Source organism: Rosa rugosa, chromosome 6 (assembly GCF_958449725.1).
Source record: "Rosa rugosa chromosome 6, drRosRugo1.1, whole genome shotgun sequence".
NCBI lineage: Eukaryota > Viridiplantae > Streptophyta > Magnoliopsida > Rosales > Rosaceae > Rosa > Rosa rugosa.
The window spans coordinates 32,018,180-32,037,676 of NC_084825.1; the positions used below are offsets into that span (position 1 = coordinate 32,018,180).

Here is a 19,497-nt window from a genome sequence, read left to right on the forward strand (position 1 = left end):
TATCGAAGGTGTATTTAATGTGGCTGAAGTGGCCATCCCTGGCAAGCCTATCCTTGCGTGGGTTGGGGAGGTGACCGTCCACCTCTTAGACAGTGCAAGTAATCTTGGCATAGGGGATGTGACCTGCCCCTTATGGTGCAATGGAAGATATGTTGATCATCGTCTAAGATTGTATCAAAGGCTTCAAATGGAAGCCATGTATTCAGATCCCCCCAAGCTTATTCCTGCAACTGAATCATCCATTGAGGGTTTGGAGAAAGTGAGACTTGATAGTTTGGAAGATGCTGTTAGACAGATGCCGTGTAGTATTTGCATGGAGGGCCTTGATCACTTTGATGCTGCAGAAGAAGGGGCTGATCATCCGCCTATGATTGCTCGCTTGCCCTGCGCACATACATTTCATGCAGATTGCATTGTCCAGTGGCTCAAGACGAATTACAGGTGTCCTTTGTGCCGATCCCCAATTGTGGAAGCGGGCGAGCCATCAAAGCCCCCATTGAGGCTGCATTGGTCTATGCTCATGACATCTGTGGTTGGTATACTGACTGCTACCGTCATTCCCAGATTATTGAACCGAAGCTAATGATGAAAATATCAGCATCTCGTGTAGATGTTGTGCTGTTGACCGTGTACTTGGCTGTTAAATTAGTTTCTTGAAAGCACTTGGATTTTCAAGAGTAGATGGAAACAGAGTTAAAATTTTATAATATATGTATTGTGGGTATGTGATTCTTTTATTACAACTCTTTCTAGTTTCTGTTAATATGGATTTGTGGTAATTAAGTAAAATTGATCTGAATAACGTAGTACTTTTAACCTGTCAAAAGCATGAAAACACTTCTCTTGGCCAATTGTACAGGGATCTCTTCTGTTTTTTAATTGCTTTAGTTACTACTAACAGCTTCTTATTCTTCCTTGGTGCATATCTTGTCAAGGGTTGCTTTTGCTGCGAGGAGGTACTCTTGTCTTTACTGTTTCCTTTGCACTTGTTGGCTTGGATGTTGGTACTTGGTTTACTACTGAAATTTGCACTTGTACATGTATGATCACACCTCTAGTTTTTTCCAGGAGCTATGTGATGCTTGCAATTACAGGGCTTTTCCCCTCAATATTGAAGTGTAGGCCTGTGGCTTTGAATTCTATGTGCGTGGTCTTACAAACGGAGCTGAAGTACTATATATGGAAGCAGGTTAGGTTATAATTTCGACATTTCAACTAGCAACGTCAATTTATGAAAAAAAACATATCAAATAAATTAAGTGACTTGTACCACCCCTTAATTTGATTTACAGGCCACAGAAAGTTTCTCAAAGCTAGCTATCGTGCTCCGCTGCAACAGTCCCAGGTATGACTCAAGAAATTGTTGTACTATGCTTATTCCAGTTATTTATTATATCCACTAAACTAACTTCCTCTAATATGAATCTTCATCTTATGGATATGGATATCGAGTATTTACTATTTCTGAAAGCTTACCCACAATCTAGGATTTAGCTCTCCATAAATTACACTGTTAATTCAGTAAACCTACATTACAGAACTTTGACTGTTTGACATATCACATGATTGCTTGAACACTTATTATTATGATACATTGCTCACAGCTCCAGAGCTCCTCATATTTTATTTCGGTCTTCCAGATTGGTGTCTCTCCCCTCGACAAATAAACTTCCAGCCCCATCTTAATGAAAATCTTAATTAGTATTCATATTAACATTATGTGAAAAGACATTTAAAAAGCCAATTGATTTCCTATATGATCCTAGCCAAAACACCTCTTATACTCGATCTTATGCTAACCTGAATTGATTTTTCTGCCTCTATGCATGTTGTCCATAATATTGCTGTGGCAGGTAAAGAAGATGGTGCTAGCCCTCGTGAATCAGAGCTGGCACTTACCAATGATGTTATTGAATCAATCATCGACAAGGTTTTGATCATTCTGGTCTTTGTTATATGTTGTATTTTACTCGTTATTCAACCTACTTAGCTTCATGTTTCTGTATAGACAATGATGGAGGCAGATTTAAAAGGAGATGGAACAATTGATCAAGACGAGTGGAAGGAATACGTGGCAAAGCATATTCCAATATGACTCTTCCATATCTAAAATGAGTCCTAAAAGGCTAATAATTTCACCAGCACTGGTTTCATTTCTTTCTTCTATTCGGCCCTACGCCATTTAGTTTTAAATTCATATTTGCCTGAAACTAGGGGTTGCTACTCAGTTATCCAAGTCATACATTACAATTTTGTGTCTAATTACACACCAAACAGGTTATTGTGTGACATGATTATCGTCATCAATAGGGATAGGATTTGCAATCAAAGAGATTAAACGATCTTTAGTCACCCCAACCGATGTCCCAATACCATCACCATGTTGAAAAATGCAGTGTGCAGTCCGTGCCATATTCAAGGACAGGTTTACTTTACAATGGATTTTGGTATAGTAGCTTTGGCACTCTCTTCATTGATTTTCTTCCATGAATAGCAGATTAAGCCCTTTATGTATTCCTCTGCTTCTTCTTCCGATATGACTTTTTCTTCCATGTAGCATTGAACGGATTTCGCAACATCTCCTCTCTCGTTCTCAGCCTTTGAGCAATTGAAAAGACAAAATTAGTACATATGGTCAAGTCTGATAAGAAAGTCTAACATATTATGTTGTCAGAGACCAACATTACGTAAATTTTATTAATTGAATTTGTTAAGTTTGATTCAAGTTTGTGGTTCAGATTCTCAATTTGATAACATAATATGTTGAATATCACATAATATAATATGTCAGATCCATACGGATATGACATATATACCTTGGAAGTGCCCAAATCATCGCTGAGTCGAGTCATGAGAGATGCCCAATATATCAGCTGAGAGCCATGGTTATAGGTCTCAAGTGAAGCTTTTGTTAGTTGGGATCCTTGCGTTAACAAATAAGCATGGAGCATTGCTCCAGGGCCACCCACTGCAGTCCATGCATTCTCCAAATACTCCTCCAGAGTAGGTGTGTATCGGCTGTAAAACCACCGTGCTTCGACCATATACGACTACTAACAAAGATTTTCCCACTGCGATACACAAACAAAAGTTGTATTATTTGTATTAATCGTGATAATACAACTTTATTATATTTTTTGTTACATCGGAGGCAATTAGACTATTGACCACGACTTCCCATCCTCTTCCATCACTTAGACTAACCCAAAAGGGTTTACTTTGGTTTTTTTTTTTTTTAATAATGGTATTTCATTGTTTGCTACATAGAAGAAGACTGAAACTCCTCTCCTCAAAGAAGTTCTCCTACTATAAAAAGGAAAGAACTTCGCTGACCAGGGCTGGTCAGTGTAAGCTGACCACAGCCAATAAAAGCATGACAACTGTCCATTAAAAAAAAAAAAAAATTTGGTTGAAACCCCAAAACGGAGAAAAGAGATTTCATGCGCATCCAAATCTATATCTTAGCTCTTTTCATGAGTTCATGACCATATTAATGTTCCACAGAGCAACACAGATATATACCACTTTGCTTATATCACTTCGATCATGAACTTGCTTCCAGTAATTCATGGAGTGATACACATATTGCAAAACAAAATTAAACCATCACAAATTCACAATTAAACAAGTTCGAATAAGAGCATGCCTATTCAATTGCTCAGTAAAATTGAACATCCACACACTTGAAAAAATATGTAGATTACTGCAACATTCCTACCGAGTAAAACAACCAAAACCCCAAGATGAACAAGAAGTCAAATTTCAGCTCAGCATCGTTACACAAATTGCAAAACAAATTTGAACAATCACAAAACAACAATCGAATTCTACCCTGAATCCAATACTCATCGCTCCATCGCTTCGAATCCAATACCCATCGCTTCCAATCCCTATAATTCAGTAGTACAAGTCAGAAGGAAACCCATATTGGAAGAGAGAGAGAGAGAGAGAGAGCGAGAGCCGGGGGCCATGCGATTCCCATCTCCCGGTCCTCCGATAAAACGTGACGCCGCGATACTGCGAGCTCCGGAGCCTCGGTCCCTGGCGGCTCTTCTTGACCTTCTCCGGGAGAGGCACGATCCTCTGCTCCGTGAGCGGCGGAGGAGGAGGAGCACTGTTACGCTGCGGTGCTGACCCGGAGGAGAGCCTCAGCCACTGCTTGGTCGTCGAAGATCGTAGGGGCAGGGGTTGAGGAGGGAAGAGCTGGATGGTGCCGCGGGGGGGGGGGGGGGGGGGGTTAGATTTGGATGCGAATGAAATCTCTTTTCTCCGTTTTCGGGTTTCAACCAGAATTTTTTTTTTTTTTAATGGACAGCTGTCATGCTTTTATTAGCTGTGGTCAGCCCAAGCTGACCAACCCTAGTCAGCGAAGTTCTTTCCCTATAAAAATTAACTACATATGTAATATATAGTTATATACATAAACCCACATTTTCAGACCAAAAAAGAAAAGAAAAAAGAAAAAAGAGAAAAAAAAAATAGACCCCTAAGGCTTAGGGCATGGAGAATCGAACCCATGCCCATTCTATTATTGACTCAATCAAACAGCCACTGTACCAGAGTTGATTTGTTACACCATGTTGAAGCAAAATATATATTTGTACCTTAACTCTAGTGGGTCACGGGACCCACTAGGCCCCTATGTGGCTCCGCCCCTGCTTGAGAGTGTTGAGAATCAAAGTATTTCATCATAAGAATGCAGTGTAACGTGTCTTAATCGTAGAAGTTCAATTAGTGAGATTGATTAGAAAGCTTAGCTAGTTATTATAGTATAAGACTCGCTTAGTATTTTCTCTCTTGACCTTGAGTTGTAATTTTCTAAATTTTCTTTGTAACTAAGACAGGAGCCTAAGGCCATTCATGGCTTCCATTTTGTGACTCTTGTTTGTAAGATTGATCACACTGCATATGAGCAGAATGAACTAGATATTATATATTGTATATACATTAGCTTAATGTAAACAAATTATTTTGATTATAAAGTACAACTGCAGTTACTTACATGTATATATATGTAGACTTAATTTAGTAATCGAATTAAGATAATGTGTAAGTATATCTGTTTTGAATTCAAAATTCAAAAGGTATGATCATTTGGACAAATCTGATTAAGACAAACAGTTACTTTGACAGTTCCTTGATGGAAGGAACTGTCATGTAACTGCTGCTGTCACAACAGCTTATATATGTGAAGATTTCCTTTTGATCTCTGCTAGAACACAAACACTTTCTCATCTGGTTTTGTCCCATCAAGCAAAAGAAGAAATACAGTGTGCATCTAGGAGAAGATCAAATGGATTGCAACAGCAATCAACCAAGTCAGTTATCATTCATATCTGTTTATTTACATTTGATCTAAATCTGTGCTAGTTTATTATGTTTTCATGTTTAAATATAGTTGTAATCTTTCAATTGGTATCAGAGCAACTATGCTTAGATTTAGATTGATGTATACCTTTTCATACTGAGATATGTATTCTGGGACTAGAAAATGAAGATATTGATTCATTGAAATTTGCATGAAACATACTACAGATAAAGATTGATATTTTGACAGTTAACTTGTTTAGGACTATTTTCGATTCATATAACTGCTACTATTTTATAACATCGATGATCATATATGCACATTTATATATATGATAATGTTACCAAATAGAAAGACTACTGCGTATTTCATGTACATCCATAATGCTGCCACAGTAGCCATGAATATACTGATTTATGCAATAGATCAAGTAATTTTCTTTTGAAATGTGGTCTGCATATACGTTCAATACTATCAAAATAGTTGAAACATGTATACAGATATACATTCATAAAGGAAACCATTAAGATAAATCTGAAAGTACAATACTGTATCTAACTTCCAAAGCAGTTAGAAATCTAAATGAGACTTTCTGGTTTAATACATATATATGTGTGGTAATAAACATTTATGTATCCTTGGAGATAAGTGTATTACAAATGATACCAACATCTTGAAAATGATATATGTTTACTTATCTATACATATAAATTCATTTAAATGTTTATTCCATATGAATGTAACATTTGGGATTAGCGTATATATATCTCTGGTATATCATCAAACTGGAACATATATATATGTGTGTGAATTTAGACATAATGAGTGACTGATTTGAAACTGAACAATTTCAGCAATGCATTTCCCAATGAGCATCAATCAAGTTGAATTGCTCAATGGACTGAATTTCAAAAAGTGGAAAGGAGACATAGAACTCAACCTGGGAATATTGGACTTTGATCATGTGCTTAGAGAAGATCCACCTGCTGAACTAACAGCAACGTCATCAAAGGAAGCCAAAGATAGGTACCTGCTGTGGCACAAACACAACAGGATGGCACTGATTTGTATGAAAAAGAGCATGACTGATGCTGTCAAAGGAGGTATACCAGATTCTGAATTTGCCAAAGTGTACTTCAATTCAATTGCTGAGAAGTACAAGGTTTCTGACAAGGCTGAGGTTAGCACACTGATGAACGCACTGACTAGGATGAAATTTACTGGACAAGGAAGCATAAGGGAGTATATTATGAAAGGGATTGATATTGCTGCAAAACTGAAGAACCTGAACATGAATATTGATGATCCTTTTCTGGTGCACATGCTACTGAATTCTTTCCCAGATCAATATAGTCACCTAAAGAGCCTCTATAACACACAGAAAGAAAAATGGAGTCTTAATGAGTTGATTTCCATTTGTGTGCAGGAAGAAGATGAAATGCTCAAAAGGGGAAAGGCAGTGAGCATTAACTACATTGTAAAACCAAAGAATAAGAAAACCTTTGGCAACAAGAACTTTAAGGCCAGTTCATCAAAATCTGTTGTGAAGACTGATCTGTACAAAAACAAGTCTGTCAAAACAAATGGTCCAATGAAATGTTTCTTCTGCAAGAAATTAGGTCATTTCAAGAAGGACTGTGAGGGTTTTAAAAATTGGCTGAACAAGAAAGGTACTTTTTTGTTAAAATCAATTTTCACATTAGAGTCACATGCATCTGTTAGTAATGCATCTTGGTGGTTTGATACTGGTTCACCCATTCATATTGTTAATTCCTTGCAGGGATTATCAAGCAAAACAATCCTAAACAAGAATGAAACAAGGGTATGCACTGCAAGTGGCCAAAGGGTGGCAGTTCAAGCAGTAGGAAGTGTCAAATTAGTATTTAGGAATAAGTATGTCCTGGTATTAGATAATGTGTATTGTATTCCCTCAATAAAGAGAAACCTCATATCTGGTTCTCAATTTGTAATGGATGATGTTTTCAGCTTTTCAAGTAATAATAGGGCTATGTATTTCTTTGAAAATTCATCTTGTTTTGGTGATGCTTTTTTAATTGATGGTTACTGGCATGTCAATTGCACTAATGCAGCTATTCAAAATCATCATGTTTTCAATATGTCAAAAACAGTTGTTGGTATTAAGAGAAAGAATAAGCAACATACATCATCTTTTCTTTGGCATAAAAGATTAGGACACATTTCAAAACAAAGAATGCATGAACTAGTGAAACAAGGAATTTTACCTGCATTAGATTTTAGTGATTTTGAAACATGTGTGGATTGTTTAAAGGGAAAAATGACAAATTTGAGAAATCTGCATTCCAAAAGATCTGATTGTTTGCTTCAACTAATCCACACAGATGTTTGTGGTCCATTTCCTGTAAACACCATTTGTGGAAACTCCTATTTTGTGACTTTCATTGATGATTTTTCAAGGTACTGTTTTGTTTATCTAATTTCTGATAAGTCACAAGTGCTAGACGTTTTCAAGATTTTCAAAACTGAAGTAGAAAGACAGACTGAGAAACTCATTAAGGTGATAAGGTCAGATCGAGGTGGTGAATACTATGGTAAGTATTCTGAGAAAGGGCGGCATAAAGGACCTTTTGCTGCATATTTAGAACAATGTGGCATTGTTGCTCAATATACCACACCATATACACCACAACAAAATGGCGTTTCTGAAAGAAGAAACAAAACATTGATGAACATGGTTTGAAGTATGTTCACCAGATCAGGTTTACCAAAGTTCTTATGGGGAGAAGCATTGAGAACAGCAAACTACATCTGCAATAGGACACCAAGCAAAGCAGTCCTCAAAACTCCATTTGAGATTTGGTGTGGCTACAAACCAAGTCTGAATCATCTACATGTCTGGGGTTGTAAGGCAGAAGCAAGAGTGTATAATGGAGAAAATGATAAACTTGAATCCAAGTCAATAAGTGCCTATTTTATTGGCTATCCAGAAAAATCAAAGGGATTCAAATTTTATTGCTCTACCAGGCACAATAGAATTTTTGAAACACATAGAGCAACATTTTTTGATGAAGTGTTTGATCAGAATGCAAGTGTGACAGAAGAGACAAGCTTAGACAAAGAGTACAGCAACATGGATGACTGGTTTATTTTTCCAGAAATTATGCAGACAGGTACTCATGCTATTTATGAAGATATAATTCCAGAAACACAAATAGAAAATCAAACTCAAGAAGCCAATGTTGAAGATCAAGTTGATGGTGTTAGTGCAGATCAAAACCATGGAAATGCAGAAGTTCCTATCATGGAAGCAGAACAAGTTCTAAGAAGATCAGAAAGATCCAGGAAGCCTGCAATATCCAATGATTATCATTTATATTTGACTGCAGTTGAGTTTGATTTGGGGGAAGAAAATGATCCTATATCACTAAAGGAGGCTATGCAATCAGACAACAGTCACAAATGGAAGCTTGCAATGGAGGATGAACTTCAAAGCATGTCACAGAATGGTGTTTGGACATTGGTAGACAGAACTGCAGATTTAAAACCTATTGGATGCAAGTGGGTTTATAAAACAAAAAGGGATGCAAATGGCATGGTTGAGAGATACAAAGTTAGACTCGTAGCAAAAGGGTACAATCAAAAGGAAGGTATAGACTACAATGAGACTTTTTCACCTGTCTCAACTAAGGATGCCTTCAGAGTCATAATGGCCCTAATTGCACATTACAATTTAGAATTGCATCAAATGGATGTTAAAACTGCATTCTTAAATGGAGACTTACAGGAGGATATCTACATGCTTCAACCAGAAGGGTTCATAGAAGATGAAAAGAAGGTTTGCAAGCTTAACAAGTCAATTTATGGACTGAAGCAAGCATCCAGGCAGTGGTATTTAAAGTTGATGCTGTGATCTCTAACTTTGGATTTGAAGAAAACAAATTGGATGAATGTGTGTACTGCAAGGTTAGTGGGAGTCATTTCATATTTTTAGTATTATATGTAGATGATATCCTATTAGCTAGCAGCAATGTTGGTTTGCTAAAAGCCACAAAAGATTTTCTGATGAAGAATTTTGATATGAAAGACATGGGGGAAGCTCATTATGTACTTGGGATAGAAATTAGCAGAAATAGAAGTCAATGTATGCTAGGACTGTCACAAAAGAATTATATTGACAAAATTTTACAAAGATTTGGCCTAGAAAAATGCAGATCAGGAAATGCACCTATTTCTAAAGGTGATAAGTTGCATAAAGGACAATGTCCTCAAAATGTATTGGAAAGGAAATGCATGGAAAATGTGCCCTATGCTAGGTTGGTTGGAAGCCTTATGTATGTACAAGTTTGCACAAGGCCAGATATAAGCTTTGCAGTAAACATGCTATCCAGATACCAATCAAATGCTGGTCATGAACACTGGGTTGCAGGGAAGAAAGTATTGAGATATCTGAAAAGTACCAGAAATCACATGATGGTGTATAAGAGAATAGAAGATCAAGAACTGAAAGTAGAGTGCTACACAGATGCTTCATACAAGCAGGATTTAGATGATTTGAAGTCAACATCTGGATACATATTCATGTTTGCTGGAGGAGCAATTTCATGGAAGACTAATAAGCAATCATTGACTGCCACTTCAACTTTCCAGGCAGAATACATTGCAATATATGAGGCTACAGCACATGCATTATGGCTCAAAAATTTTATTTCCAGAATGAAGGTAGTGGATTCAATTGAGAGGCCATTGGCTATATACTGTGACAATGCAGCAGCTGTGTTCTTTTCAAAGAACAACAGAAGAACAGCAGGGTCAAGGAATATAGATGTGAAGTATTTTTCAGTAAGAGAGAGTACGTGTAAGGGATAATGAAATAGAAGTGATGAAGATTGGAACAAAAGAGCAACTTGCAGATCCACTGACAAAAGCATTACCAGTTTCTATGTTTGTTAATCATGTAGAAAACATGGGAATTTTAGATAGCATTGATGTTTAGAAGTGTAGGTTGCTGTATGTTACTGTTAATAAGTAATGCATTTGATATTAACCATTTCAGTCAGTCATCATTAGTTCATTCATACATTTTGAATGATATCATTATATTCAAATATATTGCTGCATGATTCAGAGAATGTATACATTAATATGTTGTTGAGATCACATCAGCAAACATGCAGATTTGAATAAATTCCATCAGGATCATCTATGCTTGCAATATCGATTTCTACATGACAAGCATGATCATACTTGGGGTAATCCATGTAATTCTGTTCATCATGATGTGATCATAAGAGACTGATAATTTATCAATTTATCATGTTCTTTTGTGATTCAGCTTGGTGAATATTAATTGACAGGATTTTGAAAACAGATAATACTTTAGATTCAAAGTGCACAATCCAGTTATAGTTTGCTTACAAGCTATACATTATATAATCCTAGTTCAGTGGGAGATTGTAAGATTGATCACACTGCATATGAGCAGAATGTACTAGATATTATATATTGTATATACATTAGCTTAATGTAAACAAATTATTTTGAATATAAAGTACAACTGCAGTTACTTACATGTATATATATGTAGACTTTATTTAGTAATCGAATTAAGATAATGTGTAAGTATATCTGTTTTGAATTCAAAATTCAAAAGGTATGATCATTTGGACAAATCTGATTAAGACAAACAGTTACTTAATTTGACAGTTCCTTGATGGAAGGAACTGTCATGTAACTGCTGCTGTCACAACAGCTTATATATGTGAAGATTTCTTTTGATCTCTGCTAGAACACAAACACTTTCTCATCTGGTTTTTTCCCATCAAGCAAAAGAAGAAATACAGTGTGCATCTAGGAGAAGATCAAATGGATTGCAACAGCAATCAACCAAGTCAGTTATCATTCATATCTGTTTATTTACATTTGATCTAAATCTGTGCTAGTTTATTATGTTTTCATGTTTAAATATAGTTGTAATCTTTCATTGTTTTACAACATTGCTCAATATAGATACAGGGTTTAGGGTTTGTTATGGGAGGGCGCCGTTTGGCCTTCCTAAAAACAATATAGATATATCAAATAAAGTGACGTCACTGTATATATAAATAATTAAAAAGGTGAGGTCATTGTATATATGTTTTGGACGTACGGTGGTCCATCACGAATGAGTACGTAGTAGGGACGCCAATAATTTTCCATCTTTTAATGACCAGTATCAATTATTTTCCGTTTTTGTACAGTGACTAAACACAGAAAATTTTCAATTACGCCGCTAACTTAACAAAAGGAGTGATCGTATAAATCAAACAACAAATGTCAAGATGAATCCTAATACTGTGATTATACATGTCACGCCCCGAATTTTGAATAATAAATTCAAATCCGAAACATGAATAATTACAATTACAAAATCCAAATCTCGAAACTTCGAGTTTATTATTACAATTCACTCTCACAAGCAATATTGTAAAGCTCAAATGAGCATAACACACCTCACAACGTACAATTGCTGTAAAACTCTAACAATTGCTCTAACCGCACGATCACCGTCCTGGTTCTCCTGTCCTGTAGGATTACCCGCTACACAATTTGAATAGTGTACCGGGAGTTACAACAACACAAAACCCGGTAAGCTTTTTACAGCCAGTATGAGTAAACAAGAAGAACTGTTGATTTAATAAAATACATTTCCTTTAACTCAAGTATAGAAATGTAGAAACATCACAATTACAATGATCACCACAAAACCACTTCACTTTCTCACTCTCATATATATATAAATATATATATATATAAATATTATACACTTATGAGTCACTCCCCGTTACCCTCATAAGGTCACTCAACATTTGGCAGACAGACTAGAGCTCTAACTGATCGTTTCCACCTACCCGGCGCGAGGGCGTGGTTCACGATTTAATGCTATTAGTTTCCACCTACCCGGTACAAGGGCGTGGTTCACTAATAGATGCCATGGTCACCCCCGTGACCTATTGATCTCCACAGATCAATATATCTCAACAAATCAACAATTTATTGTTTCTCAACAATAAATTTAATACCTCTCACAATATTGTTGCTTTTCAACAATAAACTCAACACAACCATAACAGTACATAATATCTCACAATTTCAACAATACATATTATTTCACATAAATAATATATATATAGATAGACATTCACACAGGAATGCCCATTAATACCAACTATAGTTCACACAATGACGACAAAAAATAAATTAATTAAAAGTACTCGGTTCGTAATATGAACCACGTGAGGTTTACTCACCTCGATAATCCCGCTGCGTCTTCAATTCCGCTCAAAATACGATCCACAATCGTCCACTAACTCAAACCGTCAATCACCTAGTCAGATACGATCTTAACTTAGCAATCATTCATAAACCACACATATACGGAAATCCAACGGTCGGATTCTAATTTAATGATGATCCAACGGCCAGATCGAATTTATATGATGATCCAACGGTCGGATCCTCACGGATCGCCCTTAGGATCATCCTCCAAAATTATCACGAAGATCCAACGGTCAGATCTTCTTGAATCACTCTAACAAACATCTCCTCAAAATTATACGAAAATCCGACGGTTAGATTCTCACGAATCGCCTTCCGAATCACTATTTCACAATTATACGAAGATCCAACGGTCGGATCTTCGCCCATGACCACACAAAGCCACTGGGACAGTCATAAGATCAACATAACAAAACTACAAGTCCATCGGACGGTCCGATCTTCACAGATCACAAATCGAACGATCGAAATCGATCGAAATCGTAAAATTCATAACTTAATCATACGATATCCAAAAATTGCGTATAATATATCGAAATGATCGTATTGAAATATAGAATCTGAAAATGTACAGAAACCATATTTTTGATCCCCGGAGGTGGCCGGAAAGGGCCGCCGGAGTTAGTGGCAGAGCCGCCGCCAACCACCACCAATGGTGTCGGGGCCGGGCTGCTCTTCTTCCTCTCATCATGCTTAACAACTTTCATAACTAGCACGAAGTCTGAAAATGACCGGAAGGGGTCGAAAATTACCTTGAACAGTATGAAGGTGGCCGGAATTTTCCAGAAACCGGCGAGAAACTGCAGAAAACGGCAAGCTCCAATTCGACGTAAAAACGTCAATTTAAGGCTTCGATTCCTTCTGAAGAGTTGTTAAGAAACTCAAGAAGAACTCACTGGTTCAAGAATCACAGAAAAATATGGTCTGTAGCTCGAGATATACCGATCGAAAGATTTTCGTTTCGGATTGAAAACTTACCGAGCTCCGACGAACGTGAAACCGGTCACTCTAGGTGCAATCCTCCTAGTATGATGATCAGCAGGTTGAGGGGAGTTCATGGAGCCAAGGATCGGAAGTTTTGGTGGCCGGAGCTAGGAGAAAACCGGCGTTGACCAAAATCGAGCTTAAATCGGACCGGGCTTGCCGCCGCCGCTACAGGCCGCGCCGCCGTGAAAGGCTGCCACAGACAGGTGCGCAAGGACCATACGAAGCCAATGGAAGAAGTTTGGTGAGGATCGGTGGCCGGAGGAGGAAGAAATCGTCAATCGAAGTTTTGGAGGCGATTTCCGGCGGGGAACTAAAATCGCAGCCGATTTTCCAATTTTGGAAAAATCTGTTTTTATTTTTGGAAATTTCCAAAATGGAAGCTTTATACTAAATTGGAAACTTTTTCAAAAAATCATAACTAATTCATACGAACTCCGATTTTTGCGTTCCATATATGCACGCGATCGTGTCGACGAGCTCTACAACTTTCATGAAGGAAGTTTTCCCAAATTCCATACGTATAAAAATTCGATTTTCGCGTGCCCCTAAATAACGTACGTTTTCGAAAATTAATCGTTCGAACTAATTCCACAACTTCTCAGAGCCTCGTACTCGCTCCCACTATTGTGAAATCATTTCTAAAAATCCACGGAAATTAATTTGGATTTTTCGGGGTATTACAATACAAACCAACTTCATAGTACGAGTGCAACCAAACAAAATGCCTTTCATAGACTATGTAGCGATACCATGAAATTTGTTTGCGGTTTTGTTTTAATGCTTTAACAAATTGTAATAAAAAATTCATAACAAAAATACATCAGTAGAGAGTATTTCACTTAAGCTTTGCTATTTTTTCTCTTCTTCATTCCATTCCATGTTTTTTGTTTTTTTTTGATAAAAGGATAGCTTTATTAACTAAAGGCCAGATGCTGTCTCATACCTAAAAACTATATGGTTTAAGCCGCCAAGCAAAAGACAAGTACCTTCACTGTTAACACATGCGCTCACTTATTGAGCCTAAGTACAAGAAATCAAATCTTCACTACTAACCTCTCTTTGAAAAGCAAACCTAGTCGCCTAGAGACCTCAATTGGTGTACAACTAGAGAAAACTAAGAAGAAAGTAGAAGAAGACCAGATTTCGAGTAGTAGGCAAGAAAACCAGGAAAGCCCAAGACTTTCCTAAGCCCTTATCTCGAGAATCCTCCGTCGTTACCACTCTAGAGGATGTGCTAGAGGCACAAATTAAAGTGCGTAATTCCCTAACAAACATAACCTAGGGTTCCAAAACAAGTGACAAAATAAAACTAAAAAGTCCAACTAGCCCAAAGAATAAACAGCACCCAAGGCCCAACAACTGGCCCAGCTCAGTTCCATCTCCACCTCCCTACGCTGAGATCGACACGCGCCCGCCGCAAGCAGCCAACGCCTCCACGCCATGCCGCAATCCAGTCATCGCCACCCAGCTTCAAGGAGACTCCGCCAACAACACGCAGCCACCACTGAGAGGCCATTAGAGAATCCCGAAAGCACCCGGCCATAACCAAACTGGAACTGATCCCCGATGCCCCAGAAGTCAACCGCACCCTGTCAATGACACTGCGCCGCCGCCTGGATCCAACACCAGTTCGCGCCGCCCCTTGAAACTGGAAACCCACGACTGCCCGAGCCACAGAAAGGCATGAAACCAGAACGAAACCAGATCACGTTGTCGACATCGAGTTATTGCAAATCCTAGAAGCCAGAGAAACCATAGATCACCATCACCCGTCCGGCAGCCTCACACCGACGACGAGACAAGCCTCATGCCGATGATGAGTGCCGCCGGACGAGAGGAACTCGGCGAAATCTTGATCAAGCTTGTGCGCGTGCGGCGCCCTCTACCACTAGGGTTTTCCATTCCATGTTTTTTGTTAAATTGGAAGAGATTGTAGAAAATAAGATTATGCATCTCATTAATCACATTATTTTCACATTTGAAACACATCTTTTTTATTTTTGCCAAATCATTTGAAACACATCTACCTAGCTAGAGTAAGTATGATGGAGCCACAAGATTCCAAGTTAATTTGCAACTCCTTGGAAATCAAATACATAAAACATATATAAGAATAGTGATTCACACACACATAAATAGATAGACTTGTTGTGCTTATTACAAGTTAAACAAATCTTTTGGTGTCATTATCTATCATCATCGAGGGGGATAGGATTTGCAATCAAAGAGATCAAACGATCCTTAGTCACCCCAATTGAGTTTCCAATACCATCCCCATGTTCAAAAATGCAGTGAGCAGTCCGAGCCATATTCAGAGACAGGTTCACAATGGATTTTGGTATGCTAGTTTTGGCACTCTCTTGGTTGATTTTCTTCCATGCATAGCTGATTAAACCCTTTATGTAATCTTGTGCTTCTCCTTCCGATACACCTTTTTCTTCCATGTAGCACTGAATAGATTTTGCGACATCACCTCTCTCGCCCTCAGCCTTTAAGCAATTGAAAAAAAAAAAAAAAGGTTCACATTGTTGCATGTTTTCTAAGACATGCAGTCTCACATATTATATTAACACGTAGTATATGCGTCATTTGAAATATTAAAATTAGTTGAAATTTAATTCAAATATGTTATTAGATTGACAATGTTGTGCGTATGACAACACAATACGTAAGAGATTATGCCAATGTGATATATACCTTGGAAGTGCCCAGATCGTCACTGAGTCGAGTCAAGATGGATGACCAATATATCAGTTGAAAGCCATGGTTAAAGGACTCGAGTGAAGCTTCTGTTAGTTGGCATCCTTCGGTTAACAAATAAGCATGGAGCATTGCTCCAGGACCACCCACTGAAGTCCATGCATTCTTTAAATACTCTTCAAGAGTTGGTGTGTATCCGCCATAGAACCACCGTGCTTCCACCATATAGGCTGTACAAAGATTAACCCACTGCATGCAAAACCATAAAAAAATCGATAAATTTTGCTTATTGATTAGTTTATGAAATTAACGTTTTGAATGTGGTTTAACTATACGAGCTAGATAATTACCTCGTTCTTAATATAAGGGAGGGGGTTTAAACCAGTATTTTTGAATGCGTTATCAGACAATTCATTGCCAAACTCGAGCATGGCAATATAGACCGGCTTCATGTACTCGGGAAGTACCTCCTTTGCTTCCATATTCCATCTGCATTAAAAACAGTAGAACACCAGATATCAGAGAATGAAGCCGTTTAGAAATCACAAAAAGATCGTTAAGGCCTGCGATTAGTATAAAATCATCAGTTTTTAGCTTAGACTATCAGGATAGTTAGTAATTTTTCGTACTACACGCTAATAAAATACGTAGGTACGTTTTTTTTTTTTTCAAAAATACTTCTATATTTCATACTTTTAAAAGAGACTCGTTAAATTCCCCGTATTATTGAAGCTAAAAGCATTATACACGTACTATACATGATTTTTATGTTTTTTCTCTCCTGATTTTATATATATGGGTTTTTGTCCATTTACCCCATTTCTAGATATTTTTTTCCCACTTACCCCATTAAGTTTTTTTAATTCCCTCTTACCCAAAACACTCTAAGGAGGTCTTCCCTAATACCCCATTAAGATTTTTTTTTTGTTTTTATTTTTTTTTTAATACCATTTTACCCTCACCTTTGTTACTTAGAGAGAGAGAGAGAGAGAAAATAGAAGAGAGAGAAACCATAGGGGACTTTGCCGGAGCCCGGTCACCGGCCGCCGGATTCCGGTCACCGGCCAACGCCCACCGGACTTTTCTAAAAACCTCACCGGAAAGGTTTATTGCCCCCAATAGACATCTATTGCCCCCCAATAGAGGGGCAATAGACCTCTATTGCTCCCCAATAGACGTATATTGCCCCAATAGTCTATTGCCCCCTAATAGACGTCTATTGCCCCCCAATAGACGACTATCAGCCGTGTATTGCCCCCCAATAGACGACTATCAGCCGTGTATTGCTCCCCAATAGACGTCTATTACCCCCCAATAAGACTTTCAGTCGCCAGAATGAGAACTAATCTCCCTAAATTTAGACAAATAAAACTTTGATTACAAAAAAAAAACAAGGAGATTACATCAATTCAAAACGTCTATTGCCCCCCAATAGACGTCTATTAGGAGGCAATAGACCTTTAACAGACCTCTATTACCCCAATAGAGGTGTTTTCTTTTTTTCATTTTTATCTCATTCTGGGCCCTGTGCCCCATTTTACCAACAGAAAAAAAAAAAAAATTGATTTGGGCACCCAGAGAAAAGCTCTGGGCACCCAGATTATCATTCTCCACTGCCACCGGCTTGAGTCGAGCGCCGGAGAGCTGAGTTGAGCGTCGGAGACGTCCGGGCTCTCCAATCTCAAATGATGACGTTGACCCTGACGACGAATCGGGGACAGAGCTCTGGAGCATCGGCATCCGGTCACCAAAATCGTCTTCCGGCGATGTGGATCATCTTCCTCTGTTGCCAGTCACCAAAATTGTCTTCGGGTCCGGAATCAAGGCTAGGCCTTGTCGATTGGAATCGGAGGCGTCGGGTTGAGAAGGATGAGAGAGTCTTGATCTGGATTTGGAGGCTCCGGTCGCCGGCGAGGAGTCTCGATCTGGATTTGGAGGCTCCGATCGCCGTCGCTATCGGTAACTTCGTCGCCGGTGAGAACGTCGTTGACTAAGAGGGGAGCGACGGGGGGAGAGAGAGAGAGAGAGTTGTATGAGAGAGAACCAGCGTCTGGAGAGAGAGAGAGAGAGAGAGAGAGAGAGAGAGAGAGAGAGAGAGAGAGAGAGAGAGAGAGAGAGAGAGTCGTCTGGAGACAGAGGAGACAGAGTGCCAGCAGCTGTAATTCCGTAATTGTGTTGAGGGCAAAATGGTCATATTGTGTAAGTGGGAACAAATAACTGTTGCTGGGGTAAGTGAGATAATTTTTTCTTATTTTGGTGCTTTGGGTCAAGGACCCTATATATATTATTGAACAAAAATAATATAAATTAATATTTTAAAACTAAAAATATTTTTCCAAACTTTTAACGAACTATTTGGTGAAATATTTGAATAATACACGGTACATATTTTTTGTGTACTATACACATCTCATATTTTACTAACTGTGACTATCAGTTAATAAACAACTTACTGAATTACTGCATCTGTAAAGCACTCAAGCTCATCCAGGAATCCATATACATCATACATGTCATCAATGACTGTTAATATGCACACAAACTTGGTGAGGCCTATCCTGCATTCTGAGGATTGGGGCTCCTGACTAATCCCCATTGCCCACAAGTAGTTCTCTGGCAGTCTGTCCCTTGAGAAACTTGCCTTCGATTTAAAATCCAACTCTCTCCACCACCTGTACATGTGTGAAATTAAATTATTTGCGACGCGATAATTAATGTTATGTTGCTAAACTACAAATCTCGCACCGAAAATTTAAACAAGAGTCAACTAATAGTCATTCTGACAGCATAAGTTATAAAACATTTCCATATAGTTATATGATGCATATCTTGCCTAGAGAGCTCCTTTATCTCAGTTTGATATACTGATTGAACAAGATTATAGTCCAATTTCGCCAACTCCAGCAGTGCCAGGTTCTTAGAGTCGTCCCTTTGGTACATATCGATGAAGTTCAGAGCTTCTAACCTCCGCATCCTCCAGTGAACAGGGGTTTGCAATGATTGCTCTACTGGCTTCAGTAGATTATCGTCGTTCAATATTGTTGCCATGGATTGTTTCAAATTTTTTGAACTAAATCTCTTGGCTTCCTCCAGAACATCTTCTCCTGGCATTCCAAGGTGTGAGGCTTCATACAAACTCAAAAGTCCCTCCACGTCGTTGCTTAAGCTATCTTTGAAGCTTCCTTCCCCACTTCTAAACTTGTTAAACA

General features: G+C 38.2%; 2 protein-coding genes and 1 pseudogene across 2 annotated transcripts; 1 reads left to right on the forward strand and 2 right to left on the reverse strand.

The window, feature by feature from the left end:
* The first annotated feature begins 187 nt into the window (after positions 1 to 187).
* On the forward strand, positions 188 to 2,095 carry LOC133716591 (uncharacterized). The gene is made up of 3 exons (XM_062143283.1): positions 188 to 536; positions 1,854 to 1,930; positions 2,009 to 2,095. The coding sequence occupies exons 1-3, from the start codon at positions 188 to 190 to the stop codon at positions 2,093 to 2,095; spliced, it is 513 nt and encodes a 170-aa protein (XP_061999267.1).
* On the reverse strand, positions 1,293 to 3,570 carry LOC133716593 (probable terpene synthase 9; annotated as a pseudogene).
* A 12,103-nt stretch (positions 3,571 to 15,673) lies between these two features.
* LOC133713425 (probable terpene synthase 9) lies at positions 15,674 to 19,491 on the reverse strand. Its single transcript, XM_062139446.1, has 5 exons — positions 19,122 to 19,491; positions 18,742 to 18,960; positions 16,639 to 16,777; positions 16,286 to 16,537; positions 15,674 to 16,077 (listed from the first exon to the last, which is right to left on the reverse strand). Exons 1-5 carry the CDS (start codon positions 19,397 to 19,399, stop codon positions 15,775 to 15,777), a joined length of 1,191 nt encoding a protein of 396 aa, XP_061995430.1. The 5' UTR covers positions 19,400 to 19,491; the 3' UTR covers positions 15,674 to 15,774.
* Between the last annotated feature and the right edge of the window lie 6 nt (positions 19,492 to 19,497).

Bases quoted from the DNA above. Each gene is read 5' to 3' on its own strand.
- LOC133716591 (XM_062143283.1), top strand. From the start codon at position 188: ATGGAAGCCATGTATTCAGATCCCCCCAAGCTTATTCCTGCAACTGAA. The intron at 537-1,853 runs GTATACTGACTG...TTGCTGTGGCAG, and splicing joins GCTCATGACATCTGTGGTTG to GTAAAGAAGATGGTGCTAGC. The intron at 1,931-2,008 runs GTTTTGATCATT...GTTTCTGTATAG, and splicing joins TTGAATCAATCATCGACAAG to ACAATGATGGAGGCAGATTT.
- LOC133713425 (XM_062139446.1), bottom strand. From the start codon at position 19,399: ATGCCAGGAGAAGATGTTCTGGAGGAAGCCAAGAGATTTAGTTCAAAA. The intron at 16,538-16,638 runs GTAATTATCTAG...TTTTGCATGCAG, and splicing joins TCCCTTATATTAAGAACGAG to TGGGTTAATCTTTGTACAGC. The intron at 16,078-16,285 runs GTATATATCACA...AATTGCTTAAAG, and splicing joins ACGATCTGGGCACTTCCAAG to GCTGAGGGCGAGAGAGGTGA.